At 48.0% G+C, this 25,291-nt stretch overlaps 14 protein-coding genes across 14 annotated transcripts; 10 read left to right on the forward strand and 4 right to left on the reverse strand.

Annotated features, from left to right (window-relative positions):
- Window positions 1–419: 419 nt before the first annotated feature.
- VTP21DRAFT_4517 (uncharacterized protein) lies at window positions 420–6,360 on the forward strand (the record flags this gene model as incomplete). The annotated part of the gene is made up of 11 exons (XM_069394937.1): window positions 420–695; window positions 955–1,155; window positions 1,223–1,520; window positions 1,596–1,678; window positions 1,753–2,138; window positions 2,217–2,673; window positions 2,758–2,921; window positions 3,008–3,218; window positions 3,315–5,277; window positions 5,363–5,646; window positions 5,722–6,360. 11 exons carry the CDS (start codon window positions 420–422, stop codon window positions 6,358–6,360), a joined length of 4,962 nt encoding a protein of 1,653 aa, XP_069256125.1.
- Window positions 6,361–7,142: 782 nt separating this feature from the next.
- VTP21DRAFT_4518 (uncharacterized protein) lies at window positions 7,143–9,334 on the forward strand (the record flags this gene model as incomplete). The annotated part of the gene is made up of 11 exons (XM_069394938.1): window positions 7,143–7,388; window positions 7,463–7,482; window positions 7,543–7,671; window positions 7,743–8,037; window positions 8,106–8,171; window positions 8,246–8,388; window positions 8,480–8,677; window positions 8,747–8,822; window positions 8,886–9,040; window positions 9,104–9,186; window positions 9,255–9,334. The coding sequence occupies 11 exons, from the start codon at window positions 7,143–7,145 to the stop codon at window positions 9,332–9,334; spliced, it is 1,491 nt and encodes a 496-aa protein (XP_069256126.1).
- A 505-nt stretch (window positions 9,335–9,839) lies between these two features.
- On the reverse strand, window positions 9,840–11,177 carry VTP21DRAFT_4519 (uncharacterized protein; the record flags this gene model as incomplete). Its single annotated transcript, XM_069394939.1, has 2 exons — window positions 9,840–10,894; window positions 11,120–11,177. 2 exons carry the CDS (start codon window positions 11,175–11,177, stop codon window positions 9,840–9,842), a joined length of 1,113 nt encoding a protein of 370 aa, XP_069256127.1.
- A 203-nt stretch (window positions 11,178–11,380) lies between these two features.
- Window positions 11,381–12,891, forward strand: VTP21DRAFT_4520 (uncharacterized protein; the record flags this gene model as incomplete). Its single annotated transcript, XM_069394941.1, has 5 exons — window positions 11,381–11,435; window positions 11,515–11,617; window positions 11,682–11,944; window positions 12,018–12,628; window positions 12,697–12,891. 5 exons carry the CDS (start codon window positions 11,381–11,383, stop codon window positions 12,889–12,891), a joined length of 1,227 nt encoding a protein of 408 aa, XP_069256128.1.
- A 335-nt stretch (window positions 12,892–13,226) lies between these two features.
- On the reverse strand, window positions 13,227–13,852 carry VTP21DRAFT_4521 (uncharacterized protein; the record flags this gene model as incomplete). The annotated part of the gene is made up of 2 exons (XM_069394942.1): window positions 13,227–13,579; window positions 13,708–13,852. The coding sequence occupies 2 exons, from the start codon at window positions 13,850–13,852 to the stop codon at window positions 13,227–13,229; spliced, it is 498 nt and encodes a 165-aa protein (XP_069256129.1).
- A 271-nt stretch (window positions 13,853–14,123) lies between these two features.
- VTP21DRAFT_4522 (uncharacterized protein) lies at window positions 14,124–14,916 on the forward strand (the record flags this gene model as incomplete). The annotated part of the gene is made up of 6 exons (XM_069394943.1): window positions 14,124–14,155; window positions 14,214–14,269; window positions 14,365–14,520; window positions 14,579–14,623; window positions 14,694–14,774; window positions 14,855–14,916. 6 exons carry the CDS (start codon window positions 14,124–14,126, stop codon window positions 14,914–14,916), a joined length of 432 nt encoding a protein of 143 aa, XP_069256130.1.
- An 86-nt stretch (window positions 14,917–15,002) lies between these two features.
- Window positions 15,003–15,260, forward strand: VTP21DRAFT_4523 (uncharacterized protein; the record flags this gene model as incomplete). Its single annotated transcript, XM_069394944.1, has 1 exon — window positions 15,003–15,260. The coding sequence occupies one exon, from the start codon at window positions 15,003–15,005 to the stop codon at window positions 15,258–15,260; it is 258 nt and encodes an 85-aa protein (XP_069256131.1).
- A 42-nt stretch (window positions 15,261–15,302) lies between these two features.
- Window positions 15,303–15,800, reverse strand: VTP21DRAFT_4524 (uncharacterized protein; the record flags this gene model as incomplete). Its single annotated transcript, XM_069394945.1, has 2 exons — window positions 15,303–15,619; window positions 15,707–15,800. The coding sequence occupies 2 exons, from the start codon at window positions 15,798–15,800 to the stop codon at window positions 15,303–15,305; spliced, it is 411 nt and encodes a 136-aa protein (XP_069256132.1).
- Window positions 15,801–16,376: 576 nt separating this feature from the next.
- On the reverse strand, window positions 16,377–17,800 carry VTP21DRAFT_4525 (uncharacterized protein; the record flags this gene model as incomplete). Its single annotated transcript, XM_069394946.1, has 2 exons — window positions 16,377–17,235; window positions 17,307–17,800. The coding sequence occupies 2 exons, from the start codon at window positions 17,798–17,800 to the stop codon at window positions 16,377–16,379; spliced, it is 1,353 nt and encodes a 450-aa protein (XP_069256133.1).
- Window positions 17,801–18,624: 824 nt separating this feature from the next.
- Window positions 18,625–19,432, forward strand: VTP21DRAFT_4526 (uncharacterized protein; the record flags this gene model as incomplete). Its single annotated transcript, XM_069394947.1, has 4 exons — window positions 18,625–18,691; window positions 18,767–19,045; window positions 19,108–19,307; window positions 19,385–19,432. The coding sequence occupies 4 exons, from the start codon at window positions 18,625–18,627 to the stop codon at window positions 19,430–19,432; spliced, it is 594 nt and encodes a 197-aa protein (XP_069256134.1).
- Window positions 19,433–19,694: 262 nt separating this feature from the next.
- Window positions 19,695–20,190, forward strand: VTP21DRAFT_4527 (uncharacterized protein; the record flags this gene model as incomplete). The annotated part of the gene is made up of 2 exons (XM_069394948.1): window positions 19,695–19,830; window positions 19,901–20,190. The coding sequence occupies 2 exons, from the start codon at window positions 19,695–19,697 to the stop codon at window positions 20,188–20,190; spliced, it is 426 nt and encodes a 141-aa protein (XP_069256135.1).
- Window positions 20,191–20,542: 352 nt separating this feature from the next.
- On the forward strand, window positions 20,543–20,950 carry VTP21DRAFT_4528 (uncharacterized protein; the record flags this gene model as incomplete). The annotated part of the gene is made up of 2 exons (XM_069394949.1): window positions 20,543–20,626; window positions 20,753–20,950. The coding sequence occupies 2 exons, from the start codon at window positions 20,543–20,545 to the stop codon at window positions 20,948–20,950; spliced, it is 282 nt and encodes a 93-aa protein (XP_069256136.1).
- Window positions 20,951–22,164: 1,214 nt separating this feature from the next.
- Window positions 22,165–22,632, forward strand: VTP21DRAFT_4529 (uncharacterized protein; the record flags this gene model as incomplete). Its single annotated transcript, XM_069394950.1, has 3 exons — window positions 22,165–22,198; window positions 22,285–22,361; window positions 22,459–22,632. The coding sequence occupies 3 exons, from the start codon at window positions 22,165–22,167 to the stop codon at window positions 22,630–22,632; spliced, it is 285 nt and encodes a 94-aa protein (XP_069256137.1).
- A 507-nt stretch (window positions 22,633–23,139) lies between these two features.
- On the forward strand, window positions 23,140–24,900 carry VTP21DRAFT_4530 (uncharacterized protein; the record flags this gene model as incomplete). The annotated part of the gene is made up of 6 exons (XM_069394952.1): window positions 23,140–23,260; window positions 23,332–23,498; window positions 23,578–23,640; window positions 23,701–24,033; window positions 24,129–24,471; window positions 24,560–24,900. The coding sequence occupies 6 exons, from the start codon at window positions 23,140–23,142 to the stop codon at window positions 24,898–24,900; spliced, it is 1,368 nt and encodes a 455-aa protein (XP_069256138.1).
- Window positions 24,901–25,291: the final 391 nt, after the last annotated feature.

Here is a 25,291-nt window from a genome sequence, read left to right on the forward strand (position 1 = left end):
ACGATTAGGTTACCACTTTGTTATATTTCTGTCTAATTTATTCACACACTCCTGTCTGCATAAGTTGTACAATATATCCAATTTTTCTCTTTCAAATATAAGCATATGTATATAGCAAGCATTTTTGAGTGTCGACTGTGTGCCCACGAAACAGCAAACTATTTTTTTTCCCTCTTAAATACAGAGGAAGGAGCGGGCGAAAGCAGGCTCTAGCAATTCCATCGGCCATAATCAGCACAAGTCGATTTGGAATATTATAGCAGAGGTCGACTGCGCCTCTACTGAAGGCCTTCCACATCAAACCATTTCTATCACAACATTTGAGAAAGAGTAGGGACTTCCCCCTTTCCATCTGCCACCCTCGAAAAAAGATATCGCAACCCAATACTCCTCTATACACTGTACAGCTAATCCAGATAATGAAATCCATGCGGCGCACACCCGCCCGCACTAAACACGTGCAAGCACCTCCGCTCGATCTCTCCACAGTCCCGACCGTCGCTCCTCCCGAGCGCCCTGCAGGTCGCGCACGCCTATTTGGGCTTCCGGACGCCCCGACCTTCTATCCAACACGCGACGAGTGGGCCGAGCCTATACAGTATATACAAAGCATACGACCTGAGGGAGAACAATATGGTATCATAAAGATTATTCCACCCGAAGGATGGAAGCCGGACTTCTCTATTGATACAGAGGTATGTTGTGTTTCTCTTACACTTGGTGACCCATCCCACCATGGCTGTTGGTTTATGAAAGACGACAAGAAATACTTTGCGTGAAACCTAGAGGGTTAATCGTATGAGCAGGAGATCATATCGAATTAGACTGCCCTCGATCACTAGGTTTTACTTTTCTTGTTGAAGCAGTTTGTGATAAATATTTTCAGATATCCCCAGAGCTGAAGATATAGAGCGTATGATTTTACTAATGGTTATTCTCCCTACTCTATGTTAGCTCTTTCGCTTCAGAACACGAATACAAAAGCTCAGTTCAATGGAGGGGGAATCGAGGACGGTGCAGAATTACCTGGAGCAACTGGAGAAATTCCATCGCCAGCAGGGAAATGGTTTTACGAGGCTACCCCACCTTGACCGAAGACCTATAGATTTATTGAAGCTTAAGAAGGAGGTGTCGGCAAGAGGGGGCATTAACAAGGTATCCTTGGATCAGGTCCTATGTGTTCGTTCGACCCCCACAGGACTCACTCTTCCCCCCTGATTAGGTCACCATGGAAAAAAAGTGGGCAGAAATTGGTCGTGCGTTAGGTTATAATGGACGCCAGTGCACCTCTCTTTCTAACTCGCTCAAAACTGCATATACTAAACTTGTATTGCCATACGAGGTTTACTTATCGAAACAGCGCGGCGCTATTCAAAGAGGGCTAAGTTCGCTCTCAAGCTCAAATACCAGTACACCCGCGGATGTGGACCGGGAAGAAGCCATTCAAGAGACGCCCGCGATAGAAATAAACGGAAAAGCGGAAGAGGAAGCACCGGACAAGATGGATACTGGAGAGCAAGGTAAATATGGTTCTCTTAAAACTCGAAATACTTTATTGATTTTTGCTTCACTCTTATTTTGGTTTTACAATTCAGCTAAACCATCAAGAATACCCGAAGTTTCTGCAACGCCGTCCTCTCAATCTAGAGAGGGGTCAGTTTCACCCACTCGAGGAGAGGTATTGAAATTTTGCTGGCTCCTCCCTCCATGAATATTTGTGACCTATTCAAAACCTTTATCCTTTTATTCTAGATATGTGAAATTTGTCGCCTGGGAGATAATGATGAACAAATGCTGCTTTGCGATGGATGTGATCGTGGCTACCACATGTACTGCCTTACGCCGCCGCTTTCTAGCATCCCGAACACGGACTGGTATTGTGTCAAATGCCTTACTCAGGCGGGTGATGACTATGGATTTGAAGACGGCGGGGAGTATTCTCTACACGATTTCCAGGCCAAGGCCAACAAATTCAAGCAGCAATGGTTTGCAAACAAGCGGCGGAGATCAGGTGAGCATGCTAAAATGGAAGTCACAGAGGACGAAGTTGAGCGCGAGTTTTGGAGGCTCGTGGAGAACCCGCATGAAACTGTGTCGGTTGAATATGGTGCCGACTTGCACTCAACGCAGCATGGAAGGTATGCTCAGCCTGAAAGCTAATTCTTGCTAACCCTTTGCTGATGGAGTGCATTCTGTCCCCTTCCTTCTGTCCATAGTGGATTTCCATCCATCGAGCGACATCCGATTAACCCATATTCTACAGATCCTTGGAATCTGAACATTCTTCCAGTTCTCCACGATTCACTCTTCTCTCACATCAAAACGGATATCTCTGGGATGATGGTTCCCTGGTTGTATGTTGGCCAGTGCTTTAGCACTTTTTGCTGGCACAACGAAGATCACTACACCTACTCAATCAATTACATGCACTGGGGCGAGACGAAAACCTGGTATGGGATTCCTGCTTCCGATGCAGCTAAATTCGAAGAGACTATGCGCAAAGCGGTACCCGAGCTCTTTGAACAGCAACCAGATTTACTGTTCCAACTGGTCACTATGCTCTCACCAGGGACGCTAGTCGCAAATGGAGTGAAAGTAGTGGCAATCGATCAGAGACCGGGCCAATTTGTGGTGACATTCCCCCAGGCCTACCACGCGGGATTTAATCATGGGGTAAGGCGGAAGACGCTTGATTGATATTCATTTATTTAATGTATCCTTAATTATTTTAACCAATAATCCCACCGATATCTACAGTTCAACTTTTGTGAGGCCGTGAACTTTGCTCCCTATGATTGGGTGACCTTTGGACTCGAATGTGTAAAGCGATACCAGGCCTTTAATAAGCATCCCGTATTTTCGCATGACGAACTATTGATCACCACCTATCTTCACGACAGCTCGATCAAGACGTCATTATGGTATAGTATATGTTTCTCAAGCCTTTGCGAGCGCGTCAGTGGCCATCTCAACTACTTTTCCTTACGCCCTTCTATTGCCCACTTAGGTTACAGCATGCGTTGGCTGACTTGCGAGATCGTGAGCTAAAGCAACGCAATCATGTGCGCACAAAATATCCCACCTTGAAGGAGGTACTAGAGGAGAAGGATCACCCCGAGGAGGAATACCAGTGCTCGCACTGCAACATGTTCTGCTATCTTTCCCAAATCATTTGTGGCTGCACTCGCAAAGTCGCGTGCTTGTATCATGTTGAGGAGGTGAGTTCTCATTTTTGCTTGTACAAGCTCAGAAGTTTCCTGCCCTCCACTCTTCTCATTCTCTTCTGACTCTGGCCTTTTGGTTCCTTTGGATAGCTTTGTCAGTGTGACAAGTCTCTCCGTACTCTGCGCCTGCGTTATTCCGACGAACAACTCGTCGAATTTGCCAGACATTGTGCAGAGACCGCGAGCATTCCTGCCCAGTGGGTAGCGAAAATGAAAAAGACGCTCTCCGAGGGTGCTCGCTTGCCTCTACGCGTGTTGCGAAGCCTCTTGTCTGAAGCTGACAAAATACCCGTCACAATTCCCGAAGCATGTTGGCTGCGCGACTTTGTGGATCGAGCCAACGAATGGGTCGAGGGGGCAAGTCGCCTCATTGTAAGAAAACATTACCACCGATACTCGAGACGGGGTGAGAAGGGAGAGGGCCTCACGGGCGTGACAGGCAAGGCAGGGTCCGAAGGATATCCCCGCACCCTGGAAACCATCAAGAATCTGCTGAGAGAGGTTGACCGACTAGCATTTGACGCGCCCGAAATCAAGCTACTACGAGACACGGAGCGAGCCATCGAAGAGTTTCAGATCCAGGCGCGGAACATCCTGGAACCACCAGGTCAAGATATCGAAAAGCTACGCGAGGTTTTCCAGGCCGGCCTGGCGCTAGAGGTAGATCTGGAGGAGATGGAGATGTTGGAGATTCGCATCCAGACGCAAGACTGGCTCGAACGAGTGGGCAGCAAGATGGCAGGCGGGGAAACGATGGAGTATGCGGATGTGGTTCAGCTTATTGAAGAGGCGAGGTCGGTTGGAGTCTCCGAGCAGAACGAGCTCTTCCTAGAGCTAGTGGCTAAGGAGGCGAAGGGCAGAGTATGGAAGGAGGCAGCGGAAGCAGCCCTGGGGCGTGATGAGCTGGATATGGAGGAGTTGGAACGGATCGTGAAGGCTGGCGGGGATGTGCTGGTGGTGGCAGAACTCCTTGCTAAGGCCGAGCACTTGGTGAGCCATGTGCGGAACTGGAGAATGTCAGCAAGCGAATTGTTAAAGCGATATAGTGCTCCGGAGTCGCCAGAGAGTCGTCCCCGACTGGAGGAAATCTTGCGCTTGCTCAAGCATATCGAACCCGTTCCCGTGCATCCTCCCGAGCTTCCGGCTCTGCAGCAACTGCGAAATCGTGCACAAAATTGGCTCTATCGAGCGCGGAAACAATTCGGCAAGGGCGGGAGACACGCTGCACTGGCACCGCTTTTGGATGAACTTCTCGCAGATATTGACCGCATCACTCGGACGGATGAACCCTCACCGCAAGAGACCTCCACAGAGACAATCAAGCAGGAAGAGGGTGAGGAGGCAATGAGTGCGGAGGCCGCGCAAGAGAAGGAGAAGCGAACCGAGGTGTATTGCATGTGCCGTATGCCCGAATCCGGGGTTATGGTGCAATGCGAAGCCTGTCAGGAGTGGTATCACATAGTGTGCGTAAAGGTGTCTCGCAAGGAGGCAAAGACTCAGGAACGCTATGTATGCCCTATCTGTGATCCAACCATCACCATACCAAGGCAAGGGAAGCGTCCGGCTCTGAGAGATTTGGAAGCTCTCGTGCGGGAGAGCAGGGACCTCGGGGTGATTGTTTCTGAGGTGCAGCAATTGGCAAAGGTGGTGGAGGTGCTGCATGAATTTGTGGGGAAAATCGAGGCGATGGACAACGGAAATGTGGTCATGATGAAGGGGTATCTTCGCCGCCTGGAGGGGCTGGACGTCGCGATCCCAGAACATACGGATAGGCTACGTAAGATGATCTATGAACTCGCCCCTCCCCCTCCTCGACTTCCAAAGGTGGTCGAGGTCAAAGAGGACATGACCCGCCCCTACTGCTTGTGCCGCACTACCTACGACAGCTCTCGTGAGATGATTGGATGCGATACGTGCCAGGAGTGGTATCACATGGAATGTGTGAACATTACCCCTGCGCTTGCCGACACAATAGATGTCTACAAATGTCCCGTGTGCTGCCAGAAGGAGAACGTTGAGTACCGTTACGGGAACCCCCCATTGTTGCGATATTGTAAAGATGCCACTTTTTTTCCTCCTCCCGAAGCCGCCCACTCACGAAGGCATTCTTTATCTCTTTTTTTTTGTCATTGAAATAGGGTTAGCACAGCAAGCTCCCATGAGCATCACTCCTGCCTCACAGCCGTACCAAGTGCCACAGCAGTTCCGAGTCGTCAAACAGTCCGAGATGGGATCCTCCTCGCCAAAGCCCAAGACCTTTGTGCTGACCATCAAGCCTCCTAAGCCTCCTAAGCCTAGCGCGCCCATGGACGGCTCCGATGAGAGGAAGACCCCTAAAAAGAGGAAGAAGAGGCACAGTCAAGATGGGGTTCTGGAACATGAGAGAAATGGGTCGAAAATAAAGAGCGCAAAGCTTCAATCCGTAAGTATACCCTCCTAATTGATCTTTGCAAAGGGAATATGTGTACAAAACTTTCTTGATTTGTGCTACTTCTAGTCACCGCTGGCCGGAATCTCCGCAGCCTCATCTCCCTCCACAGCCCAAATTCTAAAGGCCCCGTCTTCCTCTACCCCATTAACATCCAGTACCTTGTCCACGTCCATCATGGCTCCGACTCTCACCTCCCCGCCATTACACAAGCCCGTCAGCCCAGCGCCTCCGCCATTCGACCCGCCCCCTACTGCTCCAATAGGTCAGCCCTCGCATCCATCACTGGGGTGCGTTGGCCCTCTTGAGCCAGAGCCAAACCCGGTTGACGAGGAGATGCCCGCGGTTTCGTCGGCATTTGACGAGCAGTGGTCGGCCACTCTGAATCCGCCTTCGTTCTCGGACTTTGTGCCCTTGTCGATGTTCGATGCGCACAACGAGGGGATCTTCGGGCTGATGAACGCAAGGAGCGAGTCATCTGAACCCCAGGGAGCCCCATTATCACCAGCATTACCAAATAAGCCCAACTCTAAGGGCTCTGCCCAGATACCGAATGATAGCTCAGGCGAAAAGTACGGCTCGTCAGCACAGGCGAACGCGGGTCTTCTAGCGAATGGAGCGGATGCGTCCTCCTCAGCAAATCGCCCCTACCCCGATGGCAGCCTCTTGTATTCAGACAGGAACGAACAGAAAACTAATGGGAACTAAACAATAAATTTAACCGCCTCCATTTTTCTACATTTTTGTATCTTTTGCTTTAATTATTATTTTCAACACTTTTTTGATTATTCGATGATTGACTTTTTTTCCTTTTTTTTTGCAAGCCAGCACATTTCCATGAATTATCACGGGGTCACTCCCTTGTAATCTTCTTTCTTTTTCTTTTACTTTTTGACTTCTTGTTTTAGCATATTTTCATCTTTCTTTGTTCTTACCATAGTTTATTTTTAGTTTTTACTATTATGTTCTTCTCCTTAACAAGAGATAATTCTCGTCTATTCTGCCCCTTTATGAATTCCCTATCTATTCGTGGAATCCTATGGGACTGGGCTGAGCCAATTGCAACTATAAACAAAAAGAAAATGGGATAAGTTCACGTCTCTGCAGGTGTAATGCGACACGATGAAACTGCATCCTGTCCCTGCCAATGAGGCCGTGGCCATGCCTTTCGCTTAAAACTAGTTGCGATAAGATAATGCTTTCGTGGCTGGCCATGACCTTGAAGCAAGGCGAGATGGTACAATGGGCCCGCAAGCGCACTGCCTACCGAATCCAGAGCCAAAATTAAAACACAAGGTTTGTACCACGCCGTGAGAGCAGAGGGGAATGAACTATAATTGAGACAACTCTTGGGTGAAGGGATCGGTGTTCCTCCACTGGCCTCTACGCGAGTATCTCCCCTACAGCTATAAATATTTATCTATGTGTGCGCCTGTTTGTAAAATTTTTGGGCCTTAGTTTCCTTCTCACCTATCCATCCTGTTCTCTCCATGATCGTGGACATCCTTAGACCGTTGTTAGATGGCCTCGTCTGCAGCACCGGAGGTTTCCGCATGGTGGCCGCCGTTGCCACCACCGCGCTCGTAGGATCCGTGGCGGCACGGGTGATCTATAGCACCTTCTTTTGCCCACTAAGGCATATCCCAGGCCCATTCTTGGTGCGGATATCGGATATGTTCTTATACTGGCCGCGGTCGAACGGCAAGATCCACGAGGTCCTGGAGCGAATGCACAGAGTAGCTATCAGCTGAGGTTATATTGGCATGCACTATTTATGTTGGAACTTACGGATGAACTGTTAAACGAATAGCAATACGGGCCCGTTGTTTAGTAAAGCCGACCTGTTTTTGAATTCCATTTCCCCTACTCATCTCTTTGCCATGCGAGCAGTTATGGGCCGGGAAAAGTTTCGGTCGCCGACGTTCAGGCCATCAAACCTATATTGGAGAGATATCCTAAAGCGCGGCGCTACGCGGCATTGGCGAGAGTATTGGGGCGAGAGGATCTCTTTACCGTGATGTCCGTATATTTGTTGCCATCCATATCCTTTTTATTTCTCCGTTGTCTGAACAAGCATTTAATTGAAATAGTGATCCTGATAAACATCACCATCTTCGCCGCATCTTCTCGCCGGCTTTCTCCCTTGCCTACTTGAACTCTTTAGAGCAATACATTCATCTCCGCATCAAATCGATGCTAAATCACATCCGGGCAGCATGCAATCACCCGGATGAAGATGCAGTAGTTGACATGTGGGGGCTCTTGCAACGCCTAGCGCTTGACGTCATAGGAGAGACTTCATTTGGCGAATCATTCTACACTATTGAGAACGGCAGCCATCCGTTGCCACAGAGCGTGCGAACAGTCATGAAAAAGACAGCCATAGTAAGCTATCGATTCTAGTACTACTTAGACAAGTTAGATGTGCTAACAAGCCAATGTTGCAATGACAGTGTGCTCTTGTCCCCGGGATCAGTTGTCTAGTGAACATCAAACCTGAATTGCAATATACTGAAGAGGTTGGCTCCCCTGAACGAGACTATTATCTTCGCTGCTCTATAGGTCTTACTAAAAATGATGCCATTGTATTTAGTTTATGAATGCACGGATAAGGACTCGGCGAGAATGCGTGGAAGAGAAAAGAAAAGACTTGCTGCAATTCTTGTTGGATGCACGGGATAACAAGCAGAACAATCTGGACGACATCGATGTGCTGAGGCAGGCGGTGATATTCTTGTACGACTGATTAATTTTGAACGAAATTAGCTTTATTAGCATGTATGTTGATGCTAATGCCACCGGCGACGGTTGCCTGTAACTACCCTAGGATTGCTGGGAGTGATTCGACGGCCATTACCATGTTCAATACGCTGCTATTTCTCATCAAGCATCCCGAGACCCTCCAGCGGCTCAGATTGGAGCTGAACGAAGCCGTTTGCAACGTAAAAGAGGAAGTCCCACCCCACGAAATCCTAAAAAACTTGGACTTTTTGAATGCTGTTCTCAAAGAGACGATGCGGTTAAGGTAGACTTCACTACAATTGCTTTTGAAACGCGACCATAAGAGAAGCTGACTTGGAACTCCACGGAGTAGACCAATCGTGGTCGCCGGAGTGGCTCGAGAAGCGCCGGAGGACGTTGAAATATTGGGATACGCCATTCCAAAGGGGGCAAGTAGTGATGGGCTCTGTGAACTTATCGCATTGTATTCATGAAATTGCCTTGGGATACAGACGTCGGTAATAGCCAACCTTAGCTGGGTTCAGACGGATCCCAAGGTATGGGGTGCCGACACGCTCGAGTTTCGACCGGAGAGGTTCCTCGAAGAGTATCCTAAGGACGCGTTTTATCCTTTCAGTGCAGGAACACGGAACTGCATTGGGCAAAAGTAGATTGGCTACTCGCTATCCTCCTGTTTATATCTCTAAGATAACCCATCAACTATATCTAGCTTTGCAATGATAGAGCTAAGATCCGCGGTTGCCGCTCTGTTGCTCCATTTTGATATCGAACTTCCTGCCGAAGAACAATCTGGTTGGTTTTCCTATTGAATTTGACCCACGGCTTCTCACTCACTCTGGATCCCAATTTGATCCGTCTAGAGGAGCTGGTTGGATATATTACTCTAGGTCTAAAGAGCAATAGATACAAAATGCGACTGCGGCCCCGATCGAGATTATAGTAGAAGGCTATGATGTGTTATTGAACATAGCAGTTTGATATACATCTTAGATAGAAATAATGCCTTTTCATTAATGAGTGTACTCAAAAAAATTTTTTTGGAGGTAGAATTAAGCGAAACTTTTCTTCAAATTGTCTATGCATAATAAGTTGAAGTATTCATCCTAGTAATGGAGAGAGCATAGTAGTGGGATAGACGATCATGTTAGGAGTAGGGGGAATAAGCGAGAGTTTGCTTGTAAAAGATACTGTGACAATATTTTCAGTATAAAGATGTCGTGCTTTGAGACGGGGGAAACTGGCTTTCAACACAATGCCTTTGAGATTGAGATGAAATTACATTTTGCATAGAGGTTTTTGAAACTAGATTTATATACAGAGATCAAACTACAAAATTATCATGGTATAGAAACTTAGGGATCAGAAGATTTATCCGAATAAAATATTTTTGGCCGGATAACAGTGGATTAGTGGCCATCGGCAACAACTTCATCAGATAGTGGGAATTAACTTGATTGTTGCGCCGTTGACTGAGATAAACTGGCATCGGGTCCCAGGTCTAGACGAGAGTTTTTCTCCCGCAGCAACCTGCGGTGCACCGGCACTACCGTGTTCACCAACCAAGCTTGATTGCTTCTTAAGAACACCGTCTCCGGATATTGTTCGCCAGCATTCTCTCGCTTTGAGAGCTCACTCTCTACCATTTCGTATATTTTGATCAGTTTATCCCTTAGTATATCAAGGCCTTTCCCCTGCGAATCGGATCTGCTGTCAAGCATATGCTTGAACCCCACTTCATGCTGGATGGATTTGTTGGCGATCCATTTCTCGACCGCGCTGGGGAAATCCTGGGGGGCGGCCACAATGGACCACTGTTCTGGGTGGTAACCATGTTCAACGAGCTGATTAATCCGATAGTTCATTTCTGCCGCAGGAATGCCGACTACGCACACAACTCCCAACCCTGCCGCCACCAGTATTGCCATGGTAGTCGCAACCAACCCGGTGACTGCTAGTATTACTGGGGCAGTAAGAGCATATATCACTCCACCAATAACTACTGTGAGGGCCACTTTTGTCCCCCCCAGCGCCAGCCCAACTGGGATACCCAGGAGAAATGCTGTTTTGAAAACGCGGCTCACGCGAGTTCCATGCCAAAAGTAAAATGGCCCTTGCGACCAGGGGTGTCGGCTGCGAAGCTGATGATAGTATAACCGGGTTGCGAGATCGCGTTTAGGGAATTTCCCAAAACGATGCTCAGCATGATATTTTCGCCATGCCGTCTCCCGCTCTTGCGCCAGTTGGTTTCGAATATGGAAACTGCGGATTTGGTGGCGGATTTGGTGGCGGATTTGGAGAGGCGGAGGGGATTTGAACTCTCGCTGAAGCGCGCACTGAGGATTGTAGAGTGAGAGATGGGAGCGGGATAGACCGTGGAGCAATCTTGGATGAACTTGGCGGAGAGATGCGTCGACCCTTAATCTCTGGGAGGCAACCGCGGGATTTCGAAAGATAGCCCGAGAAATGGGGAAAAACAAGAATAGATAGCAGCCATTCTGTGCTAGGAAAATATGAGTAGGATGCTCTTTGGTTTTGCCGGATTTCCCTCGGCTTTTCTCCAGTTTTTATTTTGCATATGTGCCGTCTTGGCTGTTTCTCGGCAGTCAAACTTTGCGGGGAAACGAGCGGAATCCGCTCCAATTTCACGGGAAAAATCTCCCGAGAGTTAGGGTTATATTGAGGCTTCGAAGCTGTGCAGTTTGGATCTATGAGAGAGGTGATCTACAAGTTCTCAACACATCTTGGCTGAGGGCATCGTATAGGAACCCCAACATGTATAGCATTGTGCAGGCACAATGCAGAGCGGGAAGAGGAGACACGGTGCACTGCAAAAGAGAGAGAAGCCGAAAAGTTACTTGGGCTTGAATTAGTAAATTTTGGTTACCAAAGCGAAAAATCAGCATCACCGATACTCGATTGTGCAGCTTTATTTCCGCCCTCGATTCCTTCCCTCGCTTTTCACTCTATCCACCGATATTATTAAGTGATGACTACTCACGCGATTACTGCCTTCAGGCGCTTCAATCAGTTTTCACGAATCGGTGGGTCTAAAGCTTACCTCTTCTCTAACACACATGTTCCCAAACCAACCATTCAACTTTTGCTTTTCCTCCGATTCAGCTAGGAGAAATGGGCCCCGATCGTTATACGTCTCCTCAGCTCGGTATTACGCGAGCACCGCTTCACCTTCAACTGCCAATCCTCAACCACAACACAACAAGCCGTAATGTTTTCTTTTTTTATTATCGACCTATTTTACTTTCTAACTTGGTTGACACGCTCTCCAGTCCTACTGGCATCCTCCTTATGAATCTGGGTGGCCCCTCTACGACCGACGAAGTGCATGATTTTCTCCTTCGCCTCTTCTCCGATCGAGACTTAATTCCGCTCCCATTTCAGCGTTACCTTGCTCCTCTTATCGCCAAAAGACGCACACCCAAGATTCAAGATCAGTATCAACAGATTGGAGGAGGATCGCCTATCCGAGCTTGGACAGACAAGCAGGGAAAATTAATGACGGAAATTTTAGATCGCATCTCGCCGGAAACTGGTATTTATTCTTATAGTGTTCATTTTTGTTCAAGTGTAAGGGATTAGTTCTCAAAAACTGCTCTTCGTGTTAGCGCCTCACAAACACTACATCGGTTTTCGCTATGCACGGCCTCTAACGGAGGATGCGCTAGAGCAGATGAAAGCCGACGGAGTTTCTCGTGCAGTTGCTTTCACGCAGTACCCTCAATACTCCTGCTCGACTACTGGCAGCAGTCTCAATGAGTTATACCGGAAATTGAAGCAGTTCGACCCGGAACAACGTATCCAGTGGAGTGTTATTGATCGCTGGCCGACTCACCCTGGATTAGTTGAAGCTTTCGCCAAGAAGATTGAGGCGGCCCTCTTAAATTACTCTCCTGAAGCTCGCAAAGAGGTGGTGCTGCTCTTCTCTGCCCACTCTCTCCCCATGTCCGTGGTGTTGCGCGGGGACCCATATCCCTTCGAAGTGGCCGCCACCGTTTCGCGGGTGATGGAGCGTCTCGGGCATAAAAATCCGTATCGGCTTGTGTGGCAGTCCAAAGTGGGCCCCTCTGCATGGCTTGGGCCCGCCACTAGCACATCGGTAGAGAGTCTGGCAAAGAAAGGCCACAAAAACATACTCTTGGTTCCTATCGCCTTCACCTCCGATCATATTGAGACGCTTTTCGAGCTTGATTTGGAACTGGGGGAGGAGGCCGAAAAGGTAAAAAATTTTGTCTGCAACCTTGTTCAACAGGGCCGTAATCTCAGTGTATTTTGAATCTACTTTAGCTCGGGATCACCGGGTTGAAGCGCGCCGAATCCCTTAACGACGACCCGCTCTTCATTCAAGCTATGGCCGATCTAGTGAAAGCCAATCTCGTGAGCCAACAAACGGTTAGCCCTCAAATGCTGTTCCAATGCCCCGACTGCAGAAATGACACCTGCCGCCAACAAAAGCAGTTTTTCAAGGAGCAAAAACTATGAGGCCTCCATGTTTTCTTTTTCTTTTCCCTTTCTCCTCCTCCCCCTCCTCCCCCTCCTCCCCCCCCTCCCCCTCCTCCTCCTTTACTTCCTTGTTTACTTAGACATGGATATCGGAGAATTCGCACGAGTTTGATTCCAAAAACAAAAAGTAAAAATAAAAATCATGATAATATAAACGGATTTAATAAGTTTTATGAAATATTTAAAGAGAAAAAGAAAAGGGAGAGAAGAAGTTAGGATACCGAATAAGGAGGAGAAAAGTACACAGCAAGTTAAACCACATTTCAACGCAAAAGCGCAACCCCGAACCGGAGGTTGTTTGTCTATTTGTCAATCTAATTTTCAGATGCTTGATACTTGCTAGTGTCGACTCCATGCGATTCATGATTCGTCGTGTTAAACCATGGCACAGCATGGAGCTTCAGTGCCGAGTACTTGCTGGTGCGCGACGACACGCCCTGCATGTAGGGGCTGAGATGGGACTCACCGTAGAGGGGTTTGCCCTCCTTCAAGCGCTGCTCCATTTCTTCTTTGTCGAGCTGCACTTCGCGTTCATTCTCGGACCAGCCCCAGAAACGCTTGCTGCTGCGCTGATAGGCGAACATGAAGCCACCGACGGCGCCGAAGAACGTGGCGAGCTTGAGAGCTGTACCGAGACCACGGGGCGCACGGGTTGGATTGACTTGATCTGGGCGAGACAGAGAAGTAGAGCAGGATTAGTAATGAATTCTAGATGCATCTTGTGAGCAGCCGGCAGCATCGTGCACTGGCCTGGCGACCTAGCAAGGATCGATTTCAATTTTCAGTTCTCCTTACCCATTCCGTATAGGAGGGCGGGGAAGGCAGCAGTGCCAACTCCCCACGCCGCATAATCGGACGGACGGAAATAGCGCACCACACGGGATATGTGTGGATCCGTATCGATGACGGGATATGGCGTATTGATGGCTTTCTCGGGCATCGTTTCACTTTTTATACGAAGGAAAACGAAGACGATGAATAGGTTCAATGGCCTGGTAAATTAGGTGCAGGTTTGAAAACAAATACGGTGACGTGAGCACTCAATTTCGAGAATAAGGATAGGAATAAGGAGAAGCATTGAACAATTAAAATTTCATATTTTTTTTTACGTGCATCTCTTACTTTAATAATACTTTATCCCTATTTTTGCTCCAGACCGTCCTTAGTATATCTCCTTTATACTATTACTTATTTTATATAATATAATAATCATGGCTGGCCCCGCTCGCGAGGAGGAGAGGCAGTATGGATCCCGTTCCCAACATCTTTCACCGTTTTACTAATTTGAGATTTCCTCTTAGCTTCAGGCCGAGCGATAGGCGGGACTTTGGGGCCAAGCAGCGAAAGAACTCCTTTGGTATGTCTTTCGGCTTTTTTCTCCCCACGATCCTTTCCCACTCCAACAACCATCTCGCAGAAAATGTCCATCCCACTAATGCTGTCCCTTGGTAGGTCGCAATGGAAAGGAGGGCGGGCGGCCAAGCTTCATCCCTTCTGGTTTGCAGCGCAGCCAGTCGGCCGAGGGCCCTTCTCCATCACACAATCCGGCCTCGCATGTGTCAGTGAATGGTCTGAATAGTCATGAGGTGTCTTCGTTTCTTACACAAGGTAATTCCCCTTATTCTATGCCTCAAACACATTGATCGAGCCACTCATTATCCTATAGCATGGTCGGATGTTCTCAACAATATGAACCACCCTTCGGAATCAGGTATGAATATTTGTGTGGTTATTTTACGATTCAATGTCCATCTAATGGTGAGCAATCCGTGTGGATTTAGCTGAGAAATATGAGGTGTATAAAACTACGGAGAAGGCCTGGGGAGGTAAGAACGCTCTTACCTCCGTAATAAGCCCCAAAGGTAAATTTCAGTTGGCTCCAGGAGGAATGAGAGGGAAAGAGATATAATCCTGGCCTTTTTCTATTGTTTCGATTTATTAGTAGGCACAATGGCAGACGGAACGGATTTTCTTGCCCAAGTGCGGAAACTAACACAGTCGTGAGGGAGTGAACCTGGACTACAAATAGGATATGAAGCGCTTAAGCGAGATAAATGCATTCAGCCAAATTCGCTATGGAAACTTAACTTATGTCAAAAAAAAAGACTTTCATAAAAGATTTGAAAATATCTAACATTTTTTGTTGGGATATTTCTCTTTACCATAGTAACAAAAAAAAACTGTACGAATATTTTCTTTGTTTCTTTATTATTTTCTGTGTGATTTTGTTTTCCTGGTTAAGTGTGCTTATTTTTTTTTTGCCTGCTTTGTTACATTGTGTTTTTTTCTTCTTCCACTTTATGCCCAGCAAATACACTTTGTATATGAACATTAGGTGCACACATTAAAAAACTCGGTTGCTTACCACCTCAATATTGCGGCCTCTATTTTCACAGAGGACAAGCAGGTGCTTCTGCAGCCCCCCCTTGCGCCTCCTCCTCTCCCTTCTTCTCCCTACTGGCTGCCGCTGCCTCTCGAGACTTGACCGGACTATCGCTGTGTCCGAGCGCCATCTCGGGGGCAATCCGATTTCTTACGAGCTGCTTCAGCTCCTTCATCTCGGGGAATCTCCCCTCTTTCTTGCGATCGAAAATCACTTCGCCATCCACGCGTACGCAAAAAATGCCACTCTGCTGCTTTCCTGGGATGAGAGCCACCTCGCCAAGCTGGTTGGAGAAGGTGGTTAGGAGTTCTTGCGCGGCCCATCCTAATTCATATTGGTATTGAGATTACAAAAGCGCTTGAGTTAGGGTAATGGAGAGTGAAATCCAGGGTCTGGTGCTAGAATACCTACCCGCTCGAAGCATCCATCGACACTGCGTACAGTATTCGATTTCTACGCGGGGCTGGCGAACGGTGAGAGGTTGAGAAGTTGGGTCGGAACTCATTAGATAACGGCTGAAGAATGCATTCGGGTTGCCTATCAACTACGAAGAAGAAATCGTATCTCCAGGTGGCAATGGCTTAGTCGATACTATCTCCAGGTCGAATGCATAGGCATTCGATTTCGAAAGCCAATGCTTATTAGCTGGATTAAAAGATGCACCCTGTTTTCCTTCACCTCTTCCCATCCTTCTCCTGGCCTCCCTATCTCAATCTCTCAACACCGAACCAAGGGATTTCGACCCATTTTGATGTACCTATACATACCTACGATCTTTCATCTGAGAACTTAAAGGCTCTCTAATTTGGTTTCTTCTAAAGAGACATACCCACTTGCATGCAGCAAGTCAGGTCATTTATTAAAGCACACACGGTTTATTTTCAAAAAATAATCATATAATGCATATCTATTATAATAGAGCAAAAAAAGTAGACTAAGCCATAAATACTTATATGTATATGAATGTATGTACGAATGGATAGAAAGGGAACTATAGCGGATAACAGGTATATTGTAGGGTTAGATCTCAAAAATTCAACCAACTTATAGCGTCTATTGCGCGCCGGGTCATCAAGGCCCGTCATTTTCTATTGTAGTTGATGGCTCTATTCACATCTTCTACGAAAAAGGGTGCCTCCATGATCACCCCTATTCCCTCGGGATCCTTAAGGTATTGCATCGGCGAGTCCGAAGAAACAACGATGGTCGGTGTATCTCCCGTCCATTCGCTCAGGTTCTTGCCCTCTTCTTCAAGCCTACCTTCAGTGAGCGGGGTGTCCGTTGGGCTCACCAATGCAGACGCAAACACTTCTCTTTTATTTTCCGGCGAGAGCTCACCCGAGTTTTCAAAGTACGACTCACCCTCGCTTGCATCTGCGTCGTACCCTCCTGCGCTTAAGAACGAGGCTGCAGGCGAGCTTGGTGGGGGCAGCCAATGGCCATCTGCGTCGGCAACAATGGTGTCTGCACTGTCTGCAGAGTCAAGGGTATCCGACCGGCGTGGGTTTCTAGCGCGTCGTGGCGGCGAAGGGATCTGGAGGAAAGTGTCCTTCTGCTCCACTACATACTGTTTGGCCTTGAGAGTAGAGAGCTTAATTAGTTTCTGCATACGTGCCTGTTGCTCAGCAACGTATTTCTCTATATGCGCTGTCGACTTGTGGAACTCGGAGTGGCGGTGCCTGTATTTCTCCACGGGGGAGACCTGAGATGTCTCCTCCTCATCTATCTCCTCCTCTAACTCCTTCTGCGTTTCTTCCAATATGACCGGCGAGGGTGAAGGCTTTTTGGGCGTAAGAGTGGGGAGAAAATCTATGATATCTACTTGGGGTGCCTTGACGAAATTGCGCTGAGCGTGTTGGAGAGGGATATAGTGGTCTCGCTTCAGAGGCTGCGGTCTATGCTCGAAGGGTAAGTCGAACGAGGCCGAATAGTCAGGAGCGCTAGGAGACAGAAATGCGAGTGTTAGTATTGTTCCTCCAGGGCGGCCTACAATTATTAATTGAGAATTTACTGTTGCTTTGTAGTAGGCTCATAGGCCAAGACACGGTGCCTATTTTTTAGGTCTTCTGGCGGAGCAGAATGTCTTTTCCGATTCCTAAACAGCTTTTTTTTCACATTCTTCTGTGCCACTTGTGCGCGCTCGGCCGTCATCCTCTCATCGCCCTTCTCCGATTCTCTTCCTGCAGTGGCTCTGCTCATCTCCCTTCGCGCCGGTAAAAACATAGAGTGACGTCTACTTTTCTCTTTTTCGATGGGAGCCACAGGTGAGTCTCTCGAGGAGCGCGATTCAATCGAATTCCTCGAAGTCTCCACCAATTCGAATCGGTCCAGCGCCGCATTTTCCTTTCCGACCTTATCGATGTGCCAGGTATGTCTTTTTTCGACGGCCGGAGCGGGATGGGTGCTGGCGTGCAGGCTAATGCGGCGGAAGGCATGAGCTATCGATCGCACGAGGGTGCGTTTTTGTGGGGAGGAGGTATTTGGCTCGGGAAGGGTGGCGTGCATCGAGGTCACTAGCGCGGTCTTGCTGCAGCAGAGTGGAGGGGGTATGATGGGGGAAATACACGAGTTATATGGACAGCGGCGGGAGGGAGGAGGGTCGAGCGCTCATCGTGTAACTCGAATATGAGGGAGGGGCGAGAGTAGAGAGGATAAGGTCCCGCGCGCGTATTTGAAAATTCGGAGCTTTTCCACATCAGATGACGACTGCTAGCAGTGCTACAATTGTGCGCGGTATTTTTTTTTACTACGAACCCAAAGGCAGTTTTTTGCCGCAGGATTGTTTATCCCGCTTTCCCCCATTTTCTCCTCGTTTCCCGGCCTCTCTCCTCGACGCTTTCGCTCGCATTATTGCCAAGGACGCGCAAATCAATAGAAGACACTATTAAGAAATTGGCCATGCTCTAAAGCGCTTCCCGTTAAACAACCGAGCCAGGAAGGCCATATTAACAAAGTTTAAATTTGAATTCAAAATGTCTTTGACTCGAGCCAAACGGTAATACCAAAGTCTCTGGTCACAATGCTTTGGAGCAATCCTGTATCCGATTCATTTTTCCTTGGTTTTTTGCGCCTTCTACGAGGAATTTCCGTACTAGTACCAATTTGTAGCATCGCACGCCGCTGCAGCCGAGAAATGGCCCAACCCGCTAGTGTTCTCCAGGATTGAAGCGGCCGCATTCTTGGCCATTTTAAGTGGAGGGGACTCGCGAAATGGGACTGCCAGTTTTGGCCACTGGGTTTTCTCCAAGAAAGAGAAACGCCGCTTTTATTTCTTTTATAAATCCTTACTGGCAATTCTCGGAATAAAAATAAGACATATTACTGAGAAGATGGAGAAAAAATCTGCTCTAGTTTTGTTGACCAATGGCTCTGAGGAAATGGAGGTGGTCATTACTGGTTCGTTTGTAATGGCTTCGATGAAGTTGGGAACTCCAGTAGATTAATACTACCTTTGGCCTTCCAAATTTATAGTCGACGTCCTTCGACGCGCAGAAATTAACGTGACGGTTGCTGGGGTGGATCTGGTGCCATCGTCTGGCAATCTCGGCCCGGCGCATTGCAGCCGGGGGGTTCAGATCCAGCCCGACATTAATTTTTCTGATTTAGACTCGACAAAACGCAGAGGATACGATGCCTATATTGTTCCCGGGGGCATGGCAGGTGCGCAGTCTCTTGCGGCTAATGCACAAGTTCAGACGTTGTTGAGTGGAGCCTTCAGGGATGGAAAATTCGTGTGTGCCATTTGCGCAGGTATGGTCCCCTGTTTCTAAGTCCATAAGAGCGCACCCCCACTCACCCAAGCTATTTCATAGGCCCTTTGGCAATCAAGGCTGCGAATATTGCAAAGGGGAAAACTCTTACGTCTCACCCTAGTGTGCAGCAGCAGTTGGAGGGCGATTACAACTATTCCGAGTCTCGCGTGGTAGTCGACGATAATTTAGTCACGAGTCGTGGCCCAGGCACGGCTTTCCTCTTTGCGCTCACCATTGTAAAATTACTTTGCGGGCAAAAGGTAAAAGATCTAACCTCGCCAACCATTCCACTGGGAAACGGCTAAGCACCTCTTTTCCTCTCCCTATTTTTTTTCAGGTGGTGGATAACATCTCTCCGCCTATGCTTCTACCGCCCTCGCTCTGATACCATAGTGGCCTCTTTTTTTTTTCTATTCTTGAATCATCACTAATAACATGCTCCATTCGTCCCTAAACTCGTGCTAATGGCCCCAAAACAAGATTATATGATTATTTCTCTTCATTTTAATAAAATCGTAGGATGCCTTCTTTGATAGTGAGAACCTCAAATTCGAATAGCCGTCACACCATAACGTCATTCTCCTTCGAGAAAAAGAAAACACTAGCGAAATCTGTATTCTATCACCACCACATCTATTTCACAAAAAATGTCGGCCAACTTCCTCCGAGCCTCGCGTGTGCTTGTTGCCAGACGCTACGCTAGCACCATCAACACTGCCAAGGTGTCAGAAACCGTGACAAAGGCAACGAAGGCTGGACAAGGGATCGTCAAGAAGTTGATTGGTAAGAACGAATCGGATCTTGATTCCCGGAATCCCATTCACTGATTCCGTATTTACCTTGAAATGAACAGACCTCGAAAGACCCATCATCAACAATGCCCTTGTAGTAAAGGAGCTCGCCAAGGAGGTTTACATCCGCGAGGGCATGGCATTCCCTTCTTCAGCTCAGTGGAATCAGGCTAAAGAGCAGGCCACCAAGGCTCTCGACATTAACTATCTTAAGTCCCTCAGCGTTACAGACGCCGCCAAGGCTGCCATCTACTCTGTGGAAGTGGCGGGAATTTTCTTCATTGGCGAAGTCATCGGCAGAAGGAGTTTAATTGGCTATAATATTCCGACCGAGAAAAAGGAGCACCACTAAGTGATCTACTTTGAAAAAGGGTCACCTTTTTTTTTCCCAAAGAAAAACCAGGCCCAAAGTTTAATCCTTTATTTTTCCTGACAGATGTTAGACCGCTCCTTTTATTCACTTGCCTCTGTTTTGTTTTTCTATGACATTTTTCTATTATTTTTGTCGATCTCTATGAGATGAACATAGATTTTTTATCTTATAAAAAGAGGTTCGGAAAGCGTTCAACTCTATTTTGTGCTTCCCTCGTCGACAAACGAAAAAGGTTAGAAACTAATATGGATTCAGAAACGAGTTCTGGGCCATCCTGGACAAGCTCATCAAAAACGTGAATTTCCAAAGCACTTAATCAATAGGATCTAGGATGTATCGATGGACAGGTTTCGGGGAGAAGGGCCAGGAGATGATGCTCATGCAGATAAATGGACCAATTCGAACTAATCACAAAGCAGGTTTGAAGGGGAGGATAGGACAACTCCACTACAACAATGACATAAGCGCCGACGCAAGAGGATAAAAAAAACAGAAGAGGTTTGACATGGTGAGCCTCAGTTCATCTTGGTCGGTGCGGTAGACTGAAGCCATTGAGGAGCTCGCTCCGTCACTCAAAAGGAGTGAACATGCCGATCTCACGGTTAAATATCCCTTAAGGCATAGAGCAGAAATTGGCTTACGTGTTGGCCGAAGCCGCATGGTGCCTAATTCAGGGAAAGCTTATGACTACAGCATTATGTGCAGAGGGCCAAGTGGCTATCTGATCTTGTCGCGATGATCCTCAACTTAATAGTAATAGCTAAGGTGACGATGAGTGAATTTTATGCATGGCTTTGGATTCATTCTCGGAGACAGAGCGGGCCAAAGCCAACCCGAAAATCACAGTCGTAGGAAGGGTTGAAGCCTATCCAGCGTTTAGTTTTCAAAGGCATGGTTGATAACGGTGATTTTCTTGTGGAGAGCAGCTTGGAATCGCTCCGATGTACATGCTCGATTGCCATCCTCCTATCCTTCTGGCATTGTCGTAGACTACCCTGTTCTCTCCATTCGTTTGCAAAGGTTGTCGCGCTTATTATTTGCAATTCCCTGGCCCCAAGGGTGGCACAAAGACATAGGAGGGGGGAGGGGGGATAAAAGGAGGCAGGTGCTTTTATTATATTTACTACATTGGTCAATTAATTACCCTCCCACTGAGAAAATGGATGCAATCTGAGAAATGGGAGCACTACAGCACAAAGGAAAATAAAGCCTAAGTCCTGTTCGTCTCTCCGCATTTGTATGTAATAACTGTCTCCTCTAGGCTTTCTCCAGAGCTTGGGAGGGGAGGGGACGAGTCACCCGTAATGCTCGTTAACCAGCTCGCTGAAAACATAGAATATATTAAGCTTTGTTAACCTGCATAAAAATGGCGGAATGCACAGGCCACACGATCAAGCTTTCCAGATGGATCAAAACAAAAGCTTCGCGGATGCATGCCAGGCGGACCTCTTGCATTTTTGACTAGTTTGGCCGAAAACAACGCGAAATAAATCATCATTGCCGCCTCCCCCCACCCCTCCATACTGGAAGCCACGCTGACTTTCGGGGCTCCCGGTGCAACATCTGTTATTTTCCGGGAATAATTTAGCCAAACAATGGCGAGCGCGGGTGTTCCCCTCCTCTCCTCCCCAAGGGGTCTATTTTCGATCGGATCCAGGCGATGCCATGCTCTCACCAAATTAGACGCGGATGTAGCCACCCCGGGTTTCTAGTGCTTCAGGGCAAGGGGAGCCTCCTGCATTGAGCTCCTAATTCCCCAGGGAACGCTGCCCTCCTTTCTCGGCATCTCGGGCACAGAGGCCCTCGCCTCTCCCTCGTTTCTCCGTCGGCAGCCTCCCTCGGCCTCTCCCAAAAAAATTAAATGCTGGCCGGAGAGTTTCTGGTAATGCTTTTTTGACGTGGATTTTTTTTTGGGACGCTGCGGTTGCTGGTGCACTTGTGAATTCTCGCGTCATGGCAGGCACTGTTCTCCTCGGAGTGCATGAGGGTGGTTGAGCCCATTTCTTTTTTTGCGCTTCTTTTTCCTTGCAGCTTGTGGTCTCGAGTCATACGTCACCGTATATTACTAAATAGACGGTGAACAGCACTGCCACGGTCCTCTTCCTGCTCGGCCGGCGAAAAATCCGTCGTCCTATGCAGCGCTTCCGCAGGTGCGTCCTATCTGCGAGTGTGCCAGTCTACATCATCGACTTATCGGGGCTAAATTTAAAAAAGAACCGCTTCCCTTCCGCCTTCCCTCGGACCTAGGCCATAGCACAAGGCCAATGGCGGAACATCCAAGAGAAACCATGGCTTGTAGTCGTTGGAACCCCTATGTGCAATGAATCGGATGCGCTCTCACCGGAATACGGCCTAGACCCCTTGGCCAGAGCAAGGACCAATAACGTCAATATGCGAGAACAAGGTCTATCAATATTATGAATCCCGTTTGCTCTTGGGCGATGGCTCTCCATAAACCTTCTGCAAGCCCCGCTGGCTATGCTCCCATCAAACTATGTAGGGAAAATCAAGTTTATTTCTTGGTTCGTTGGCTCCAGCTTCCACAGCAGCCTGCCTGTTGCTTTTTTTTTCGTGCTGTTGCCTAGTGTGTTTAGTGTTTTTTTGTGTGCTATGCACGACTTCCGTGGGGAGAAAGAGTGCAGAAGGTTCTGCAAAAGCTTCTGACCACCTTTCTTCGGCCCCTCCACGGCCTGCAGCGACACAACTGTCTATAAAATATAAACTCTCCCTTGTTTTTATTCCGTTTTTCTTTTTCTCCCTCACTCTCGACCACGCTCTGGTGGAACGGATACCGTGTTCCTTCCGTCTGTCTTCTTCTCTCCTCCTGTCTCGTTCTTCCTCAGCGCTCCCGCTCGGCTCCGGTCTAGTCTTCCCTACTCAACACTACCGCGGCATCTCAATTGGTCGAATAGAAACTCTTCTGCCAACATGTACTCAAGGCAAAAGGAATCGAATTCCTCGTCAATATTGCTTGAATTCATCGAGAATGGAGTCCAGACATTGAAGGACTACGCAGTACAGGGTTCCTTTAAGCCAGTCGTAAACCTGGGTAATGGTCTGGCTTGACTGACCTACCCCCTCCACAGAGAACCTGATTTTTCTCTTCTCAATGACTTCTAGCCAAATACGCGCTCTGTTCCACCATGGGAAACATCAAGGTGGGGTACATACGCGTAGCGTGCTCAGACCATATCCACGAGTTTGGTGACCGAGAAAGCGATATGCGCGTCCACCTAAAAGTGGTCAGCGAGGCGTTCTGGGTCCGAGTATTGCTGTTCTCAGATATGGTACGGTCAATGGACCCCTCTGTTTTCAAATGCTATTTGGGGCAATGGAAGTTGGTATTCATCGTGGTCTACCTTATAGGGATTCGCCGAGTCATACATGAACGGCGACGTCATCTGCGATAACTTGGTGGGGCTGATCCGAGTAAGCATACTAGGTTTATTGCGCTTACCCTCGCGTATCAACTCTAATCGCAAGCTCTAGATTTTCATTGCCAACCGTGAGCACCTGAACGATCTCGCCACCGCCTCCTCTTCCCTCTTCCAGCTCTTCTCTTACATTGCCAACTCACGACTCGCCAACACCATCAACAACGCGGTCAACAACATCTCGAGCCATTACGACATCTCGAATAACATGTTTGCCACCTTCCTAGATGAGACCATGACCTACAGCTGCGCCTACTGGAAATCACCCTCGGATTCCCTCAAGGATGCGCAGCTGAACAAGATTAGGAAGGTCATAGAGTTGGCGAAAATACACTCGGGCGATCACGTGTTGGAAATTGGAAGCGGGTGGGGCTCCTTCGCTATCGAGGTAAGCGTCTCCGACCCCCTCCCTCTCCCCCTCTTTTGGGAAATGGGGGGATGCAAGAGGGCCCGATGGCTGACGTAGGCCTTTGGTTGCTTTAGGCTGTCACGCGCACTGGCTGCAAGGTCACCACCATCACGCTTTCCGTCGAACAAAAGGTGCTTGCTGAGGAGCGGATCGAGGCAGCGGGGCTTTCCTCGCAGATCCAGGTTCTACTTTGTGACTATCGCAACCTGCCGGCCTATCACCAATACGATAAAATAGTCTCCATCGAGATGGTGGAGGCCGTTGGGGCCGAATTCTTGCCCACCTATTTTGAATGCTGCCACAAACTTCTGCGTCGAAAAGGGGGCATTATGGTTTTGCAAGGCATCACGATGCCGGAGAGCCGGTACGAGAGCTACTGCAAGCAGGTCGATTTCATTCGTAAGCACATTTTCCCCGGTAAGTAGGAGGCATAGGCCTCAATAGCGCCTGCTCTGGCTGAAAGACCTAACCTTTTGAACCTGTCCACCGCGCGTGGTTTCTTCAGGAGGGCATTCGCCATCCCTAACTACCCTTATGGTCGCTGCACAAAAAGGTTCTGAGAACCAGCTCATTCCCCACCAAGTCATCAATATTGGACCCCATTACGTTCGGACCCTTCGGTTATGGAGGGAACGCTTTCTCGACACTTTTGAGTGCGAGATCACGGCCGCCCTCAAGGAGCAAAGTCCGGGAATGACCCAACGGGAACTCGATGTTTTCAGGCGTAAGTGGGAGTACTATTTTGCATACTGCGAGGGAGGATTTGTGTCGGGAACCCTTGGGGTGCACTGGCTGGTGCTCAAACGCGAATCAGACCCTACATTTACCGAGGGGGTGCCACTTTGATCGCATCCATATCCATTTAATTAAGTATCGCGTTCCAACCATCCTATTCCGCCTTCACTTTAATGCTATGATATCCCCATATCATATTTCTTTATTTCACCCCTTGCACTCTATTCGAATTATTCTCCCTCTAGTTGTTTTATTATCATGTTATATTTATCATCCTTCTCAGAAAAATGTTCATTTCTCTTTTTATAAACAATGATGGATATGTCACAGGCATTTTTTTTAATACATTTTCTCAAGGAATTTCCATTATTTCTGGTATACCCGTCTTGTTCCCTCCCTCCTTTTCCTCTTTCTTATACTTTAATAAGAAATTGTCTGGTTGTTCCCCAGCATTGAGCATGACTTGTTCACCAGAGAGGGACACGGTTCACATCGTGAAGGG

The sequence above is a fragment of the Calcarisporiella thermophila genome, assembly GCF_041956535.1.
Source record: "Calcarisporiella thermophila strain CBS 279.70 unplaced genomic scaffold VTP21scaffold_2, whole genome shotgun sequence".
Lineage (NCBI taxonomy): Eukaryota > Fungi > Calcarisporiellomycota > Calcarisporiellomycetes > Calcarisporiellales > Calcarisporiellaceae > Calcarisporiella > Calcarisporiella thermophila.